At 41.2% G+C, this 21,410-nt stretch overlaps 4 protein-coding genes across 4 annotated transcripts; 3 read left to right on the forward strand and 1 right to left on the reverse strand.

The window, feature by feature from the left end:
* The first annotated feature begins 8,681 nt into the window (after positions 1-8,681).
* On the forward strand, positions 8,682-9,774 carry LOC105225967 (uncharacterized). The gene has a single exon (XM_011204656.4). It carries the CDS (start codon positions 8,799-8,801, stop codon positions 9,630-9,632), a length of 834 nt encoding a protein of 277 aa, XP_011202958.2. The 5' UTR covers positions 8,682-8,798; the 3' UTR covers positions 9,633-9,774.
* Positions 9,775-16,712: 6,938 nt separating this feature from the next.
* On the forward strand, positions 16,713-17,760 carry LOC105225966 (uncharacterized). The gene has a single exon (XM_011204655.4). It carries the CDS (start codon positions 16,813-16,815, stop codon positions 17,563-17,565), a length of 753 nt encoding a protein of 250 aa, XP_011202957.2. The 5' UTR covers positions 16,713-16,812; the 3' UTR covers positions 17,566-17,760.
* A 946-nt stretch (positions 17,761-18,706) lies between these two features.
* Positions 18,707-19,993, forward strand: LOC105225964 (serrate RNA effector molecule homolog). The gene is made up of 2 exons (XM_011204653.4): positions 18,707-18,938; positions 18,999-19,993. Exons 1-2 carry the CDS (start codon positions 18,815-18,817, stop codon positions 19,742-19,744), a joined length of 870 nt encoding a protein of 289 aa, XP_011202955.2. The 5' UTR covers positions 18,707-18,814; the 3' UTR covers positions 19,745-19,993.
* Positions 19,994-20,055: 62 nt separating this feature from the next.
* Positions 20,056-21,334, reverse strand: LOC105225965 (uncharacterized). The gene has a single exon (XM_011204654.3). It carries the CDS (start codon positions 21,226-21,228, stop codon positions 20,317-20,319), a length of 912 nt encoding a protein of 303 aa, XP_011202956.2. The 5' UTR covers positions 21,229-21,334; the 3' UTR covers positions 20,056-20,316.
* Between the last annotated feature and the right edge of the window lie 76 nt (positions 21,335-21,410).

The following is a 21,410-nucleotide window of genomic DNA, read 5'->3' on the forward strand; positions in this document are numbered from 1 at the left end:
CAGAGATTTTTAATTGATTTTTGTCTTTTTTCCCCACAACGAATTGCCAATATTTTTTTCCGCTCAATTTTTGTTAAAACTGCTCATCTGTTTACAATAAATTGTTTTAATTAAATTGTGTTCGGTTTTTATTGCACGCGGGTGTAAACAAGTTTTACTGAAATTAAATTGTGATTTGATGTTTGCACACGCCCTTGTGGAGGAGGGGATTTTTCATTAACAAATAATAGCTAACTATACATTTGTTTATTAATATGTGAAGCTTTTGTTGACTGAGTGAACAATTGCCACAAAGACTTTCTGCGAAATTTATTTATGAGGGCGCTTCAATAAAAATGTGAAAGTTTTAAAAAGAAGAAAAACCGTTACTGCGGCTGCACTGAAGCTATAATAGCCTTCAAAGATGCATTTTTTATGGCATAAACGAAAATATAAAGATTTTTATTTCACTTTTATCAGTCAGTTTGTATGACAGCTATAAGCTATAGTTGTTCGATCTGTACAATCTGTTCGGATAATATAGAGATTCTTTGGAAAATAATCTATGCCAAATTTCGTTTGGATACCTTGTCAAATAAAAAAGTTTTTCCTACAAGGACTTGCGTTTGAGCGGTCAATTTGTATGGCAGCTATATGTTATAGTTGTCCGATCTCAAATATTTCTTCAGATATTGTAGGGTTGCTTTGGAGATTTTTTCATGTCAGATTGCGTGCCGATACCTTTTCAAATAAAAAAGTTCTTCATACAAGGACTTGATTTTGAGCGGTCAATTTGTATGACAGCTATAAGTTATAATGATCCGATCTAGAAAATTTCTTCAGATATTGTAGGGTTGCTTTGGAAATTTATTCATGTCGAATTTCATTCAGATACCTTTTCAAATAAAAAAGTTTTTCATACAAAGACTTGGGTTCGATCGGTCAGGTTGTATGGCAGCTATACGCCATAGTGAACCGATCTAAAAAATTTCTTAGGATATTGTAACGTTGCTTAGAAGAATATCTCTTGTCGAATTTCGTGCAGATACCTCGTCAAATAAAAAAGTTTTCCATACAAGGACTTGTATTCGATCGTTCAGTTTGTATGGCAGTTATAAGCTATAGTGATCCGATTTGACCAATTGATTTGGATATTATACAGATACCTTAGAAAATGATCTATGCTAAATTTCGTGAATATATCTCATCAAACAAAACAGTTTTCCATACAAAGACTTGAGTTGGACCGACTCACTTCATCACGCTGATCATTTGTATACATACATACATATATAAATTATAGGGTGTCAAACGTTTCCTTTTAGGTGTTACAAAACTTAGTATACCCTATATGGAATATAAAAAACCGTTAACCGACACAGCGTCCTAAAAGGCACACAGGAAAACACACACACCGCTATTAGCTCCGTTGTGCCATGTTTTCCTCCGGCAATGCGCTCAAGAAAGCTCTAGTGTATGCAATTAAAAATTATTTAACAGCTGTGCTAATAGACAATAATGACAGCAACAAGAAAACAAACAACAAACAACAAAATCAGCAGCAGTTAAAACTATAACGGCATCAAAACAAGTAATAAAATGAGCAAGAGCATAATTTAAGTGGGGTTTGCTGTTGTAATTTTTATGCAGCAAAGGAGCACAGGGCGACCCAAACAGGTGCATATGAGCTAATGAATGAATGTTTGTACTTATGTACATATGTATATATGTATGTATTGGTGAGTGAGCTGTGAAAAATTAAGAGCACAATATAATGAACAAAGCACGGAGCAGTTGAGCTGAAGCAAGCAGCTGTGTTGGACATGAGCAGACGCACAGATTCTCTCCTACACACAAAAACGAGCAAATTATTTAACGACACCGAGCAAATGCAACAGAAGATCGTTAAATATAGAAATAAGGATGTGGCACACATCCTTAGTGTTGCTTATGAGCCCAGAGCATATGTGTACATATAAATATGAAAGCAAACAAACGGACAAATGAGAGGTTGGCCGGTCTTTGGATGTAAACAAGTGGCGCAGTTGAGGAGACAGTGGCAGGGACAAATAGTGGAGGCCAGTAGAGCGCAGCTGCTGTTTATTTAAGCTTCACTTAACGCACATACACTAGAAGAGGTACGCAAGTTAAAACTGGTGTGGACTCAAAAGAAAATCCAACAATTCTCCAGTCTAGAAAGAGTTAACTAATACTTAAACACTTTTTGAATAGTGCCACGGCGAAGATGTCGCCTTAGGTTGGCTTCTTACTGTTCAATGAAGTATTTGAAAGCTTCAACTTCACTCGGGTGAGTATCGAGAAATTCAACTTAAGCCTTATCTACCAACTCAGCGAATGTTCTAAGCAAAAACCTGATTTTTTCTACCCCAACTGCACCATGTCTTTTAAATTGGGAGCCATGGAACATATCACGTCTCATCTGGCTGAAGACTGGGCATTCGTATAGATAATATGAAAGTTAATTCATTAAAATTGTTTGGGAAAAGGAACCTGAGATTCCAAGACTCAGTTAGTAGTGACTTGAAGCTTTTGAATGTAGACACTTCCACCGCCCGACTCGCTTTATTTTGGCTTAACACTCAACCGTAATCAGAGAATATTTCACTAAACTATTGTGTCGTCAAAAGTAACCATAGCCGAGCCAGTGCTTTTGTGGGTTACTAAAAAGAGATACGGAAGATATAGTGGCGAGCAAAACTGTACGGAAGTTCGTTGAAAGCTAACATTTGATATTTTTTTTAATTACACTTTCCAGTATTCGAAAGCCGGAGCGCAGATCTTTAGTCCTCTAAACCCAACCTACTCACAACACATGGCTCCTCCACAAAACCACCGGATTAAATATTACTTCGTGGAAGTGACAAGACATTTAAGTGTCTTCTATGTTATGGACTGACGGTCTGTACTATATACATATTTCGGTTTTATCAGGATTGAGGTTTCAGCTTTACTGGCAGCTTTCCAACTTTGGGGTTCATATAGTGAGCAACTTGTTTCTAGACAAACGTCCGCACCTCCTAGCGAATAGATGATACAACCTTGTTGAGCTCTTAAACCGATTCTCGATGGTCTCATCAAGGCTCCCTTTCTCGTAGCCATAACCCTGAGGTCCACAAGGGTTGGTTACCGCCTCTCACACAAAGTTGTTCACGTTACCCGGGGTGTTCGACGGTGGAGAAAGATTAAGTAGCTCCACTATGGCTGAATATCCAGAGTAACCATACCATTTACACTCTTTTGCGAGTGAAAAGCGATGGCTGGAAGGCATATGAACCATTGGCGCAGAGCGTTTATTCACTCATTACTTTTGCGTCGAAGGTCATTTGACATCTTTCGCTTGCTATCTCCTAGGCACCTCATGAAACATCAAGTTCGAAGAAGGGGGCCTAAAACCGATCTTTGTGATACTCCAATCGAAATAGAGTAGCTGCTGGCGCTTATGAGCAAGACTTCTATCGTGTTCAAATAGAGGAGAATTATTGAGGCAGACCGTTTATATACTCATTATATTTTTTCCGGAGGCCACCTGAGAAGTGTTTTGGAGATGTTTAGAGCCACTGCTAACACTTTATGGTCATTCTCGTATTTTGATTGGTATCTCCTTATTAACCTTTCATATGACAGGTTCTATAGAAAGGGACCTAAAACCGTGCCTTATGGGACTCTACTCGAAACAGAGTAGCTCTTGGTGCCTTCATCGGTGTAGAATATCAGACGCCTGTTCTCAAAATAACTCATAATAATGTTGATAAGAAATTGAGAAGCGCGTATTTCGTACAGAACCTTGCTCGACACTGTATACTCGTAAGTATGTATGTCTGAGCGCATGAATACTTTTATGAAAGAGTTATATCGTGTAAACGTTCGCTGCTCGTTGCTTGGACGCAACATCTGCAGCTACTTGACATCGCCATGGTAATGGGCAGAAGATGAAAAAACAACAGCAACAACAATAGCAAATTAACAAAACATTAACAATAAAGTGAAAGCGCCAAATATGCCATAACCAAAGGTCCTGCACTACGAAAAGGTTGACATGCAAATAACGGTACATACGAGAACACACACACACACATAAGCAAGTGACTGCAATAACAATATGACTACAACTATGCCGACACATATATGTACGTACATACATGAGTACATATGCTTGTGCCAAGTCGTGTGTGATGAAGCGGCCCGAGGTTAGATGCGCCGCACCGGGGCTGGCGGTGAGCGACGCCACATTGGGTTGCATGAAAAGCAGCCAACTTCATTACATGCTTGGTTTATTCAAAACAGTCAACGTAAATTACATTACAGTCGCACACACACACACAGACACACAAACGCTTATGGCGATGTACACCGCAAAATACATTAGCGGCTACATATTAAAACAACAACTATGCGCTACACAATCATATTGTCGAGCAGATGAAAAAGCGTTATTGCAACAGCAACAGCAACAACCACGGCAAAACGTATAAAACAGCCATACTAACAGCAACAACAACAATAAAAATAACAGGCGACAGTGAACGCCTGCAACACACAAGGAATACAATGGCGAATCGCTGTTAGCTGTTAGCGCGACCAAAGCATGAAATAAGCATAAAATAAGTACAAGAATGGCACATGTTGAGCGAAAACAAGCGTCCTGCCCCGTCATTCACGGCTAACAAGCCTTTGGTTGCCCGGAAAGGCGAACACCCGCACAAATGGACAAATCGGCATGCCGCGCTTGTTAGCACATACATAAGTGGGTGTGTGGGTGTGTGTATGTGTATGAGCCTATGAAATTTGTGAATTCGAGTGTGATACATAAGCACATTTTATGCTCTGCATCCTTTTGCATGGACAGACTTTTCATACAGCTGTTAAAGTCGTCTGACAAATGAACGGACAAGCGCTTACACGCACACATACACGTGTGCATATGTGTTTGTGGCCGCATATTTGGCTGTTGGCTTGACTTATGGCGCGCTGTTGCAGATGAATGAGCGAAACCACACATGCAAGATATATACAAGTACTATATATAGGTATATGTACTTATATACATAAAAAATCAAGTAACGAAGGGCTAAGTAAGTTCGGCTGTAACCAAAGTCGGGAAAGTCCAGCGAAACACGAAAATTTGTAATTAATATAGTTCCCTTCAAGGATGATACACTGATTATAACGACCCTCCAACTTTTCAATACCATTTTTAGTACGATTTGTCTTTTGCTTCAAAATAGGCGTCTGTGTCGGCGATCGCCTATTCATTAGAAGAAAATTTCTTCCAAGCGAACATTCTTTTGAGATCTGAGAAAAGGAAATAGTCTCTGGGGGACAGATCTGAAGAAAACGGTGAAAGTGAATGCAATTTGAAACCCAATTTCTGAATTTTTGCCATCGTTTTCACGGACTTTTGAGACGGATTTCGTTCATTAAAACCTCTGCTATACTTTGAGTCCGACACCCCAAACTCCAACTCCACATCCAACTGATAAAGCGTCAGTTCGTCCGGCATTCGGGTTTTAATAACAACAATCACGATACTCTCCGAGGGACTAGTCCGCATGAGCAAGTTGGAGCGAACTCCAAGGGCTCCTGCTTCCGGCGTTACCAGAATAAAGTCTCCAGTCGGACCTCGCAGCCAAAACTACTACCAGTTGAGCTTCCATACTGCTCAGGACTGGTGAACAGTGGTTGGACCCCATACGCACATTACCCGACCCTGACTGATCGGCATTGGGACTAGTGAAGATCACACCGCTAACATCTAAAGTCCATCCGTCCAGTTAATCCTCCTACAACTCAGGTCTTTAATGGGTACATCGAACATTCTGCAATTACAAGCACCCAGTCCTCGACTCGCGCAACACAAAAACACCTCGGCGATGGCAATATCTGATGAGGTGGCATTCCGAGTTCTCGAAAAAAAGGTTCTGCCGAAGATTTATGGTCATTTACGCATTGCCAACGGCGAATACCGCAGTCGATGCAACGATGAGATGGACGAGATATACCAGAACATTGACATAGTTTAGCGAATTAAGAGACTGCGGCTACGCTGGCTAGGACTTGTCGTTCGAATAGATAAAAACTGAGAGTATTCGAAGCAGTACCCGCCGGGGGAAAGCAGAGAAAAAGGAAGACCTACACGCCGCTGGAATCTCCAAATGGTACCAAACAGGGGAAAGGAAGAACGACTGGCGAGCTGATGGAAACCGTGTAAGTGGTGTCTACGGCAAAAACACTAAATCAGCGCAAACTTTGTCTCTACAGCCAGCCGCCACACGCGCTCACAACCTGACCATAATCACTTGCTCTCCATCAAACAAACGACAGCATTTCCATTTACTATTTGTTATCGGTGGCCGTGAAGTTAACTTATTTATTCATTTTTGTTTTTCCAGATTAAGTATGTCATCGTCTGGGTTATTAAGCCACGAATGACCCTTTTCTTACAACGCAGACCCTCCAAAAAACAACAAATCCCTTAAGTGCATATGTATATACATGTGTGTTTGTTTGCATAAAAAGCCAGCAGCAAAGTGAAACAATAACAGCAAGCAATAAGTCACAATGACACAAATGAACAACACCAAATTAATGAGTATAATATAACTGTACATTTATTTACATATGTACTTTCAGGACTTTGGATGTATATATGTATATGTACTATAGGTATATGGAGCTAGTTGTTTGTGGCAAGTATTTATGTTGTTTTTATGACTTTGTTTTCCCCAAGTTTAATTTATTGCTGAAGCCGCCTTAAAGAGAGGCTTTTTCTCTTACGCAATTACATTCCCAATGGGCGGACGGCTTTAGATGCCTTCTTTAGGACTCTGAGTTTATCTTCCAAGATTCTGTCAGAAATTTATATAACAGCATTCATTACTGCATAATTTTTGACCGAATCTACTACGTCCAGCACGCAGGGAAGAAAATATGGGAGCCGTAGCTGACACCCTGGAGAGTCGATTCGACGCCATTCGCAGCCACTCGGACTGACGTATGAAACGACTTGGAACCTTTTACTTAAAGATCTCAATTTGTGCAAGAACTAAAGCCGCTAGACCTTCTCAAGCGACACCGCTTCGCTCTATGAGCTCTTGAAAAGTTCCAACATATTCGACGTTTTCGAGCCAAATTTTGTTCAGTGATGAAGCCGTTGGATATGTAAACAAGCAAAATTAACGCATTTAGGACGAAAAGCAACCTGAAGCAATTGTGGTTCAAGTATGGTTTAAGGGTCGGTGGATTCACCGGTTCATATTTCTTCAAAAATGATGCCGGTGAGAAAGTAACCTTCAATGTAGGCCGTTTTCGCGACTTGATAACCGACTATTTGATGCCTGAAATTGAAGCTAGTGATGTCAATGACATTTGGTTTTAACAAGGCCACTTCCCACACATCGCATCGATTACTGAATTTATTGACAGAACACTTCCATGGCCAGATAATTTCAGGTTTTGGGCCGGTTGATTGGCCACCAAGATCGTATAATATCACACCGTTAGACTTTTTCCTGTGGGAATATGTCAAGTCTAAAGTCTAAGCAGACAATCTCGTTTCGATTAAGGCTTTGCGGTAAAATATCACTCGACATTATTCGCGAGTTAGCAGTCGAAATGCTCGAAGAAGTCATCGAAGATTGGATTCAATGGAAGGAACATCTGACCCGTAGCCGCAGCCAAATTTAAAGAGGTGATCTTCAAAAAATAAATGCCAAGGAATGTTCTTTGGAATGATAATAAAAATTCCCCATCAAAATTGAAGTTTCTGTGTTTTTTTTTAAGTAGGTAACCTGGAATTGGATCACTCTTTAAAACAAGCTGATATTTTGGAAGGTGTAAAGCATTATTTCCACCCTGTGACGAGCCTGAATCTCCATATTCATTTTGAAATGCACACGGAAGAACAACAATAAAGGCCTACATGCCATTTGGCATACAGACGCGTGCAAAACATTTGTAGTTTGCATAAGGAATATAAATTTTTAGGCGCATTGAAACTTTATGCATTTGCCTTGATGAGTTCAATACCTCAACCGCGCCCCTGAGCCACCTACTGCGTGCCGGCTTTACAGTCGCCTAAGCATGGTTTAAAAATATCATTTTTAAGTTTATTAATTCACATGTATTTTGCTTTTTGACACATCTCAGTCGGCGCTGATTTAATGTTGTAAACAAACCTAGAATGTGAGTCGTCCAATTGAATTGGGACATTAATTATGCTTAAATGGAAGATACGCTAAAGCGATAATTACCCCTAGAGCATACGAAATGCGACTGTGGTTGGGATAGAAATAAGTCAAAAGGCAAGCAGAGAGAAAGAGAGAGGAAGAGAGAGAGATAGAGAGCGCATGCAGAGCGAAAAAATATATGAGCCGACTTCGTTTGCGGCGGCGGTGAGGTGTTTGTGTGCACAATAACATTATGACTGTGAGGGCAGCATACATAATTAATTTGAAAATACGTCACGTAAACGGCATTAAACGCAATAGCGAACCTCGCTGCTGATAAAAACAGTGTGGCCGTAGACCAAAGCCAACATGTCGGCCGTTAATGCATGATATGATAACCCCAAAATTACTGACCGCTCACTGCCACCCCCGTCAACGCTTATGCTCGTCATAATTCGAGCATACTGATTTAATATTTAACAGATATTTCACGGAAATATACTATAAAAGCTAAGGCAAGTTTGGGCACAGTAACAGACACCGAAGTAGCAACGTAGTCGCAACTTAGAACTTAGCCACAGGAAGCAGGCGCAACCCACACACACGCACTTTACTCGAAAACCAAACTTTGAAATGTTTAAGCCAATTGCCGGTTTGCTATTACTGGTCGCACTTTGCGCCGCCGAGGCACCGACGCGTTTCCGCACAGCGGCACGCCGTCCAGCCGGCGCCCGTGTGCGCTTCCTTGCACGCCAGGTGGCCGCACCGGCACCAGCACCCGCGCCAACGGGTTATCCAGCTGCAGGTGTGACGCCAGAAATTCCCTTCGACTTGCCCTCATCAACTGTCAAGCCGGATGTGACCTACTTGCCGCCAGATAATACCTACGGTCCACCGCCGCCACCACAACCGGACGCCACCTATGGCCCACCAGCGCCACATAGCACCTACGGGCCACCGACTGAAGCGCCTGTCACGCCAGATGCTGTATACGGTCCACCGGACAACAGCTACTTGCCACCCGAAGAAAGTGTCACCGCACGCGATGTGGACTTAGCGGTTGATGTGAGTGAGGAGGCAGCGGAAGAAGAAGCTACCGTTGAAGAGCAGCAGCCCAGCGAACCAGAGCCGGAAGTTAGCGTTGAGCCCGCGGTAGAAGTAGAGGCGCCCGTTGAGGATGAGGGTGAGGAACTTTTCGTTGCAGTCGCTGAGGATGGCTCCGTCATTGCGGTGAGCAACTCATTTGATGCGCAGGCCGAGGCGGCGGCACAACAGCCAGCACGTTTGGTCTTCCAACGTTTCCCACAAGGCAGACGGCGCGCACCGGCTAGCGTGCCTGTGCCCGCGCGTCTGATTAAGGCGCGTCGTGTGACGCCAGCTAAGTTGCAGCTGCAGCAGCGTGTGCAACCACAACCAAAGCCGCAGCCGCAAGGCTTCTCGTTCGCCTCGCAGTACACCGCCTGGTAGTTAATTAAGGTATTTAAGTTTAGACCCGTCCACCTGGCAAGCGCTTGGCTGCAGTGTTAGTTCAATTTAGTGCAGTATTGCGGTAAACAGTTTGTAATGTAATAAAGAAAAAATACAGGAATTTAAAGTGACACTGTTGTTGTAATATTCCAAAGAGCACTTTCAAAACAGAAACGATTTTTCAGAGTCTTTAGATTTCTAAGTAGTTCATTCGACGAATGGTTTGTCGGTATGAAATGGAGCCAAGCTCTAGTAAGTCTAAGTAATTTGCTGGAAGTGCCTTTCGCTCTTAGCTTTCACATTCACATGTGAGCATACCTCAGAAGAAGTATGTGTAAGCGTCGTCTCTAACTTAGCTTCAGCCGGGTATTTTTCCGCATGCGAGCTCTTCCACATTTCTACTGGCACTCTTACACACCCTTACAAGTGCTTGCTTGTTTAGCATAAGAACACCGTAATTTTTAATGGCTACGAGTGACTTCGAGCACCGATGTCGTCTCAGCTGGCTTGTAGAAAGTAAGAAGACGCTACTTGGAACACATTACAATAACATTTTAGTAGGAATGTGGAAATAATGGAAGTCATGTGAATGACAAGCGAAAGACCATGAACGCCACTGGTCACAAGGTACTTTAGGTGCGCTCGTGTGAATGTGTGTGTGTGAGTAGGTGAACTAATGTGCTTTTAAAGCGTTTACTGATAGAAAATCCTGAAGAAATAAAAGGAAAATTTGCATGATTGCTCCAAGATTGGCTTATGCCACCATTAGCTTGATACTCCGAACTACATGTTGTCCTCCAGACACCGCATTAACGGTAAGTGCCACATGGAATGACAGAACGGGAAGAATAAACCACATTAGCAAAAGTAACTGTTGAATTAATTTGCATAAAAAGCAAAGCGAAACGAACGGTACACGATCTCTTTACACAAATCTAAAGGGTGATCCATTTCGAGGTTATCTACTTTTTGAAAGAAAAAGCACAGAAACTTTAAATTTAATGAGGAACGTGTATTATCATTCGAAAGAACATTCGTTGGCATTAATTTTTTGGAGATTATCTCTTACAAATGTAGGCCGAGGCCACGTTTCAGATGTTCCATCCGTTGAGTCCAATTTTCGATGACCTGTTGGAGTATTTCGACTGGTAACTTGCGTGATGTTTTGCTCCAAGGCCTGAATCGTAGCGAGATTGTCCGCAAAGACTTTAGACTTTGCATATCCCTACAGTAAAAATTCCAACGGTGTGATATTACACGAGTTTGGTGGTCAAACTACCGGGCCAAAGCATGAAATTATCTGCACACCGAAGAGTTCTCTCAATAAATCCATTGATTGATGCGATTTGTGGGAAGTGGCGCCGTCTTGTTGAAACCAAATGTCGCCGAGATCACGAGCTTCAATTTCAGACATCAAATAGTCGGTTATTATGGCGCGATAACGGTCGCCATTGACGGTTACGTTCTCACCGGCATCATTTTTGAAGAAATATGGACCGATGATTCCACCGGCCCACAAACTACACAAAACCGTTGTTTTTTCTAGATGAAATGGCAGCTCTTGAATCTCTTCAAGCTGCTATTCGTTCCAAATGCGTCAGTTTTGATTGCTTACATACCCATTGAGCCAGAAATGGACCTAATCGCTGAACAAAGCTTGACTCGAAAACGTCGGATTTTCTAAGAACTTTTCAAGAGCCTTTAGAGCGAAGCGATGTCGCTTTGGTAGGACGAGCAGCTTCGGTTCTTGCAAAAGCTGTATTTTGCACGCATTCTATTTAAGATCTCCACGTAAAATGCGCTAAGACGTTCCATACGTCAGTCCGAGTTGCTGCTAACGGCGCCGAATCGACTCTCGACGGTCTTCTTGTACACTCTCAGCGCGTGATCGGTCCGAAAAAGGCTATTGAAAAAGGTAACCCTACTTGGAACACCCTTTACATACATACCTACAGGCATATGTATAGAAGAATATAAAAAAAATGTATGCGTGGTGACGCCAAAATGGCTTAAAATGTCCAACGCATGTTTGGCCAAACAATATGCAACATCTGTGGCACAATTTATTTTATTCTTAATTACAATTTTGCAAGCTTCACCCACATGTTGCTGTGCTGCCGCGTCTAACCTCTCCTTAACGGCGCTGTAGGACCCTGACGCGTGTTTCTATAAGCCGTTTGATGGTTAAGTGGTCAAGGAGCACGAACCCAATCTACCAAAAGAGGCACACACACGCTTGCAGCGCGCACATGCCGCGTTACCCACGAAGACAGACCTTCGCTGGCCGCTCATTTTCGGCCAAGATGAAAGACATAAAAGTCGCACGTGTTGAAGTGTGTAAAACCAACATTAAATACGTGACCAACTTAGCAAAGATTTTGCCATTTCACTTAACGTGCCACCATAACAACAGCAACAACATTCGACAACTGGACAGCCAGTAGGCCGTTGCCACAAAGAATGACCAAAATAACAAACATAAATGTATGCACCTCCTTGCAAATAGTTATATGTGGATTCACACATGCATATTTTTATTGCTACCGAACTCGGTACAGCATAATCGGTCAAACGGTCAAGGTTGTATTCAATTAGCAGTAAAATTGCTGAGTAAAAGTGAAATGGCGCAAATGAACAAATTGTCGTATCGAAGGCGATTGCGTTAATGTGCGTGTAGGGAGTTCAGAAACCAAATTTTTATAGGAACTGTAGTAGGGAACGGCTATGAAAGGCTCTTGGGTGGCACATATGAGCTGTAGACTATGAACTTACAAGAAGTGAGCAGAATTCAACTCGGAATGAATACGACTTATCGAACGATAACGAAAAATAACGGCTTAGGTTAATGTTCAAGACAGGTTAGCTGAAGAACGTCCAATGAAAAAATACCATTCATCGGTCTTTTAAAATTTGTTGTTGTTTCTTTAAACGTGTGTTTTCCAATGAGGCAATACTCTACTCTTGTAGAACCCCCAAAGGTGATTTAGTGACTGATGCCCAGAGCCTACTAAAATTATAGAAGGAACATTTCTTTAACCTGCTGAATTGCAGTGAAAGCATAACAGCAGGAGATGGTAAACCCGATTCCTTAATCGATGACGTTGGAGCAGAAGTTCCATTGCCCGACCAAGAAGAAGTTCGAATAGCAATTACCCGCCTGAAGTACAACAAATCGGCGTACTATGTGAAAGACTGAGGCCCACCGTCAAAAAACTGATTGGACCTTATCAGTGTGGCTTTCACCTGAAAAATCACCAATTGCCCAGATTTTCAGCATGCGCCAGGTCTTGGAAAAGGCTCGTGAAAGAAAGATCGACAACACCACCTCTTTGTCTATTTTAAAGCCGCCTTCGACTTCACGAAAAGGAACTGCCTTTATGCCGCGATGTCTGAATTTGGTATCCCCGCAAAACTAGTACGGCTGTGTAAGCTGACGTTGAGAAAACACAGCTCTTTTAGGTACGGGAAGGACAAGGATACTCCTTATACGGGTCTGGTTGTGAATTAGGACAAGACGGAATATCTTCTGTCAACAAACAAGCAGTCGTCGCACTCTCGACTGACGTTGAGAAAACACCAAAAGCTCTTTCAGATACGGGAAGGACAAGGATAGTCCTTATACGGGTCTGGTTGTGAATTAGGACAACAAAAAAGCAGTCGTCGCACTCTCGACTTGGCTTTCACGTCACTGTTTACTGTGATAACTTCGAGGACGAAGATTATTTCGTTCATCTTGAAAGTAAAGTCCTCTCTCGACGAACAAAAACTAAACTCTACAAATCTCTCATCATCGACGACCTGTTATATGGTGCAGAAGCATGAACGATGGCAACATCTGATAGGTCGGCGTTTTACGTTAGTTTTCGAGAGTAAGGTTCCACCGAAGATGGTCTTCAGTCTTTTGCGCATAGGCAACGGCAAATACCGCAATCGATGAAACGACCAGCTGTACGAGATATACGACGACACTACGTTGCCTAGGACATGTCGTCCGAATTGATGAAAACATTACAGTTCTTAGAGTATTCGATGCACTACCCGCCGAAGGAAGTAGAGGAAGACTTCCACTCCGTTCGAAAGACCAGGTGGAGAAGGACCTGTCTACACTTGGAAACTCCAATTGGCGTCAAACGGCGAAAAGAAACGACTGGCGCGCTGTTTTAAACTCGGCTATAACCAAGTAAGTGGTGTCTACGCCAACAAAGAATAAGAAGAAGATATTATTCAATAAAAGGGATCTCTATTCTAAAGCGCTGCTAAAAAATTTGAACATTTTCTTAATTAAAGTACACAGTTTCCGGTCTGTTTGCGTTTTCCAATCAATCCGAAAAATGTATTTAGATTTGGAAGAAATAACTAGCATAGCAGCTACTCAGGCTTCCTTTTCTTTTCCTCGAAGTGCAGAAGTACGTAGGATATACACACACGTTTACACTGGCAGCACGGCAGCAACAAGTATGTGCTGTTGGTTTTCATAGGTGCCTCTGTGAGTGTTTCAGAAAACCACACCGCGTTTAGCTAACGTTAGACTTTTTTACCGTTATTTTTCCATGTTAGCCATATGGTTTACAATATCTTACGTCTTTATTTGCTTAGGGAATCCGCTCAAATTGTTTGTGTCGAAACCATTACATTAGCCACAACTCCATTGAGCTTGCAACATAACTCAACAAATTCAATGCAAACAATCAAAGAACATTTGCGCCATCCCACCGCCATGCCTTCACCGCCTGGCTGCAATTTTTCGTTACATGCCCGTTGTTACAACAGCAGCAACCAGAAAAGGAACAAGGTAACCGGAAAAAAAAAACGCAAAAACAACGCTTCCAAAAGCCGAAGAATAATGGACTACAAAACAGCAAATAAATTCAATATTAGCCAACAACATCATCGTCTACTTGGCCAGCTAAGCAAACTGCGGCCCGCCGTTGTTGGCGGCGTCGGTGTCGGCGATGTTAGACACAGGCTAGCAACACTTGCGCGCAAAACACTATGTTTGTGTATCCTTTCAGCACCGCAGTGTAGAAGGATATGCAGAAAATATCACAACAAGCGCCGCATAACATGTTACAATGACAAGAACAACAACAAACACTATTGTTGGAACAACTACAAGCAAACACTATTGTAATACAACATGCATTACAAACAACACACGCAGACAGACAGGCAGACAGCGATATGCAGAGAGGTAGATAAGGCGTGTGGCAGGATATACTAGGATACGCCCAAACAAGCACGTCACTACTAATGGCATGGAACCACAAATATATACACACATATTTACATATCCAACAAGAAAGACAGCAGACAAGAATGCGTTGCGGGTCAGCGCTTACGCTAAGTGGATTCGCATAAAATATTATCAACAAACATATGGGTATGACCAAAGTGGTTTAGCTGAACAAACGGGCTGAGGGTCTCAAGAACCCAAGTTGTTCACGTGTCTTTTAACTTAACAGTCGACCACAAGTTGTTCATGTGTTCTTGAAGAGTCTTAAAGAACCAAGTTATTCATATATCGAAAGTTTTTCAAGAACCCTAGTTGTTTATTAGACTTAAAGTCGCTACGAGCCGACGGTTTCTTAGTCTCGCATTTCATGGTGGTTCCGGATAGCTATTTAAATGAAGGTCGAAAAGAATAATCTAATTTCATTAAAACCCGATTTTTTCGAAGACTTCGTGGGCAGGTCACAAAAAATTTGGACAGGAATAATACTTAAAAACTTCGGTCTTAAGTTTTCATACAATATACAAGTACAATTAAGGCCTGCTGAATGGCATTGAAATCATAACACCAGCAGATGGCGAACCCGTTATCCCAATCGATTACGATGGAGCTGACGATCCATTTCCCGACCACGAAGAAGTTGGAATAGCAATTACCCCTCAGAGGAAAACAAAGCGGCGGGGGCCGACGAATTGAGGGCCGAACTATTCAAATACCGTGGCGAAGAACTGACTGGAGCATGCATCAGCCAAACTCTATAAGTCACTCATTACTCCCGGCCTGCTACATGGTACAGAGGCATGGACAATGAGAACATCTGATGAGTCGATGTTACGAGTTTTCGAGAGAAAGGTTCTGCGAAAGATTTATGGTTCTTTGCGTATTAGCAACGGCGAATACCGAAGTCGATGTAATGGTGAGCTGTACGAGACCTTCGACGACATTGACATACATTAGCGAATTAAGAGACAGCGGCTAGTCTGGCTAGGTCATGTCGTTCGAATGGATGAAAACACTCCATCTCTGAGAGTATTCGACGCAGTACCCGCCGGGGGAAGCAAAGAAATAGGAAGACCTCCTCTCCCTGGGAAAGGCCAGGTGGAGAAAGACCTGACTACAACTGGAATTGGAGGTCCTATCCGTTGCGGGTGTAGAACTAAAAACTTCTTAAGTGTATTTGGATTCTATCACTGCCTGTGTTTTTTTTTTATTCCAAGGGCCTAACGTCTACTGAACGAGCAAAACCCGCAATAATTGCTTGTCCTTAACCAATATCGTCAATTGACATATGCCGGTCACCAGCAACCAACCACCAAAACTTATGTGTATATACAGTACATAAACACTTAGCCGTAATAACAGTACAAAATAATATAATAATAAAGCATTACGCAATTTTTGTAATTTACAAAAACATTCTTGATTTCTTAACAATCTTTTTTTATAGTTTTCAAACACGTTCTGTTCTGCGCCACAAAGCAGAAGCTACAAGCCGCAGTGGACGTGGTGAGTTGGCAATGTTATTTAACACCACAATCACGTCCAGCAGTGACGCCAAATTTGTCATATAGCTTGAGCGCTGGTTGTCGATCGGACGCGATGGACTCATTGGAAATTTTGGGTTTTCGCTGTATTTTATTACAAACACATACACATAACTAAGCATAAGCACACGAAAGAAACACACTTGCGTGTATTAAATTAAAGAAATGCGAGACAACAACAAAAGCAGCGTGGAGGTCAAACGCGAAGTCTAAATGCGTTCATAACTACCGTTTTGCTGACGCACTGTTTACAACCAACAAGACACAACCGAAGCGTGGACTTCGACAAATCGTATTTAATAGACACAGTGACCCCTGAACAATATCAGTTTACTTCTAACGGTCTTGGACAACACAATTGTATACGAAAAGTCGCGGGTTTGCATAAAGGAATTAAAGTACAATAATGTCGAAAATATTTTACACACTGGCCGCCGTTGGCTTATTGGCCACACTGGGCTGCGCTGAACCGCCACGTTCTCGTTTGCGTTTTCCCGGACCGGCTAATAACCGTCCACTGCCATTTTTAGCACGACAAGAATCAGTACCATCAGTGCCAGTAGACGCAGCTCCTTATCCACCAGCAGGTTTGAAACCAGAACCCGCCTTTGAGTTACCAGAGCCCACTTATAGTCCTCCAGAACTCACATATGGGCCACCTGAAGAAACACCAGACCAAATATACGGACCACCCGACCAAACATACGGACCACCAGATCAAACATACGGACCACCCGACCAAACATACGGTCCACCCGACCAAACATACGGCCCCCCTGATGAAACCTATGGACCACCTGCTGAAGAGCCTCTAGCTGAGCCTGCACCATCTTATGGACCACCACCAGCTGTGCCCGCACCAACGTACGGTCCACCCGGTACACCGGCTGATGAGTATGGACCACCACCACCAGCCGTAGCTGATGTACCACAAACTGCTTCGATCATTGATCCTCGTGCTGTCTTCCCACAAACTGTCTTCACGCTGCCACGTGTTGAACGTTTAGTGGCTTTCCGTCCAAGAGGGCGTCCAGCCCCAGCTAAGCTACGCCGTCCGGCCCCGCGTCCAAAGCCGGCAAAATTAACCCGTCCTCGACCACAACGTCTAACACAAGCCCAAATACAGCCAGCTAAACTAATTTTACACATTCATCACTAAATAATACAAAATCCCGGCTCTGATTTCCTAAGCAGAGTTGGTGTATTTTTGCTGTAGTTGATATATGCATATGTTTGTACATAAATAAGCTTTCGTTGTATTCTAAGGTACTGTTAATTCGTTGTACTTACTCTAAAAATATATTTTACTAAATGTTATGAAATGTCTAAACGAAATCAAGACCCGTGGTTTTTACTAAATATTTTAAGGTTTATGCTTATCAATTTTCAAAGCCTTTAAGTAATGACAAATCAAAGCGACTTAGTTGCGATTTCAACTTTTTTATATTCGCTCTATATTGCATTATATCCGAAAGTTAGGTTATATTACTTTCAGATGCTTTTTCAGCAAATTAGGTTCAATTGAAGGGAAGAAAAATGATTATAAGAGACAAAGATTCACCGCTTAGCTAATATATACATTTGTAGTTATAATCTGCAGGCACCCTATCGGTGAAATCCACAAATAAGATATAAGCCAAGCAGCGCCACCAAAAACTTTGTTAAAGTTTCTGAGTTTTTTACTAAAATTTGTGTACACGTGTTTTCGAACTTCCCTTTCGTATGTGTTAGTTTCCGTGCAAGTACTTTAAATATGAATTTTAGTAACCGTGACTTCCTGAGTAATACTTACATTAGAGGTCAGCACTGCATCCTTTTCCACGAAGATAATCATCTTTCTATTTGTGCACATACAATATATTTTATCACTTTACACTGTAACACTGTAGCAGACGCAAACTATATTTTATATACACACTACATTTTAAAATCACTTTAATTTCTTCATTAAATTTATAAATTATAACGCACTTTACGAAAAACTGTTGACATTTTCCATTTTAGCAAACTGTCAAAATAACGGAAGTGAGATAGAAGAAGCGTCATAAATATAAGGGCGGTATACACGCAACGTTTATAGTACTTAAAGTTTTCTAATGAATAATTCGTATAAATATCTACTAAAATAATGTATTTAAACTAGATATCAACTAAAAAATATTAAATAAACTTTAAATTCATTAAAACTTGTGTTATGTACAGTTTTCAGCAATAGCTTTGTTAGCAAAATATATTTTTTAGTACACAGCACAATTCATTTTTATTAATAACAAGTGGCAACACTTAATGTTTCGCTACTCCAACTTCGGGCTGTCAGTCACGTACACAAACTTTGTAAACAAATGAAAATCATCAGAATTGCGTATTTACAGTCAAAAGTTAAAAACAAAGAAATAAAATAAAATAAAATGGATATAAATCATCGACTTATAGAGGCCGTAAGACAATGTCCTTTGCTTTACAAAAACAATGCCTCATTATCGGATCGTAGATGTGGTTGGCAACAAATTGCCCAACAAATGAAAATGCAAGGTTTGTACATCCATATTGCTTTAGATTTGGAAAAAATATACGATATCTACAATTTTATAGAGGCACTTTTGAAGACTCGTTGGCACTTTTTACGAGAGCATTACAAACGCAATGCTAACGCAGATAATACACTGGAGTCTAATCAGTTTCCATACAAAAAAGAGATGGACTTTCTATTGCCATATTTGCGTCCACCACCCAGGGAAGAAGAGCAAAATGAAGAAGTATTTCTGCCAGAAGGCGTAATAAAGCCAGAATTCGTTATAACTGAAAAGGATTTGGAGAACGATAGCGGCAATGAGGAATATGTATTTTTAGAAGTAGAGACGCTCGGGCCGGAATATGAAACAACTAATGTAGTAACACAACAAATAAGTGCAAACGAACTTAAAAAAGAACTACAACAAGAGCTGGAACAACAGCATGACGAATATGAAAGCGAGGAACTTACACATATTGAAATGGAAGTGCACGTGAAGGAGGAAGAAATTGAGGATAAACCGACCTACAATGTCCAACGAGTGGAACAAGACCCCATAAAAGAAGACGCAGAAGCTACTTGCAATAGGAATGGTGCCAAGGAGGACGAAGCCGTGCGCAATCAAATACAAGAGGCTTCCGAAGAAAAACGAGAGAACAAAGTAGAAGTACGGGAGGGCGATAGCAGCAGTGACAACGTAACAAATAACAGCGATCGCAGCGAAGATGCTATTTTCGGTGAATTGGTATCGGCAATGTTAAAGGAAATGCCAGCAGAAAAGAAACGTATCGTTAAGCGTGACATTATGAATTTGCTGCTCACATAAGTTAATGCAAGTGCACAGGAATCGCGAAAGATGAGTTAGAATTCTTTATGCATTTTAATTTTAAGTTATTTAAACAACTAACTAAAACTATATTGATACAATAAGGTGAAAACAGACTTCTAGATTTAATGTATTTACTATAATTCATAATTTATAATCTCTAAAAATGTTTGTATGTGTACCATATCCAATTATTTGTCGTTTTCGTATACAAATTTTTAATAAATATATGTAGATAATCCTAACCTATATTTAAAGTTTAATTTGAAGTTATCTTAAATTCTTTATACGAGTATAACGGTAATTTTCACCAAACATTTTTGACATTTCAACTTCAACAAATCATTTTTGTAGAGTTCGAGTTAGTTTGGCATGTTTATTATTTTTTGTAAACAATAATTTTAAAGGTGTGTTTCAAAATACATTAATACTGAAAATAATTTGATTTCCTTGCAACAATACGGTCCAAATACGTCTGTATAGCAAATTATCTATTATTACGTTTAGAAATAAAATATATATTTTCTATGAATTAACACAATTTGGCACTCAACGTTCATATTTCAACCGATCTAATTAGTCTTTCGCAGCACACGATGCACATTTAATTTGCAACAGTGCCGTTTACGTCCGAAAACGTATATAAACGGTTTTGCACAGTTTTCGAAAACCCCAAGTGCTGTGGCATGCGTCACACCTACGCGCAACGACTCTGTCAATTGCTCATGCCATGAAAATTCCATATTTTCCACCACCATCACGGCGCTCAAGTTTTGTCCCATCAATTTGATCTGCTTTACAGCATCCTCGCTACGCGCCAGCACAATAACAAAAGCAAAGCGCGTGAAATTTAACCAATCGAACAACACATGCAGACACACCTGCTTGGCCAAATCGATTATCATTAACTTGCAGTTGAAGGTAATCATATCCTGTATGATAGCCTGTTTGAGCTTGCTATTGAAATCTTGTCGCGCCACATCGGTAAGCTTATAGGGCGTCAGGTATTCAGGCCATTGCATATACCAAGGGTACTGGCGATTGATGAAACTATGCGCCAGCTTGCGCCGCGTATCGAACGAGTTGTTAAACGTCGCAATTTGTTGTTCCAAAGGCACAGGGATATTTAATTTCTTGTAGCTATACAATGTGTCCTCCTCGTCCTGCGATTGGTTGGAAAGCTCATCTGCCTTTATGCCACTTGGTTTCTTGGACCTTTCCAAGTCAGTGGCATTGTCCTCGGACGACTCACACAGCAATAGCTTGCCTTTGCCTTCGTCGAAGCAGCAACGAATCACTGTTGGTGGTTGATAATTTTTGAAACCGCGTTCCGCGAGGTAGCCATGCAGCCAGATATTGCCGAAAAATGTGTCTGGATAATAATAAGAGCACCTGTGCTTTAAATGCGTATCGCAAACATTGTCGGAGAGTATTAATGGCCATAGGCTTTCGAAAAATGACTTGCGCAAGGTTAATTGCGACATTCGGTGCGCTTAAAAATAACCGTTATTTACAAAGATCGTTGTGAGAAAACGTTTTAAATGATTTTTTAATGAAAAGGAAAGCTAAAAGAATCCAAAATGAAAAAAAAAATCCAAAATGAAAAGAAATGTATTCAAAATGAAAAAAAAAAATCAAAATGAAAAAAAAAAAATTAGAATGAAAA

The sequence above is a fragment of the Bactrocera dorsalis genome, chromosome 5 (assembly GCF_023373825.1).
Source record: "Bactrocera dorsalis isolate Fly_Bdor chromosome 5, ASM2337382v1, whole genome shotgun sequence".
In the NCBI taxonomy this organism is placed as follows: Eukaryota; Metazoa; Arthropoda; class Insecta; order Diptera; family Tephritidae; genus Bactrocera; species Bactrocera dorsalis.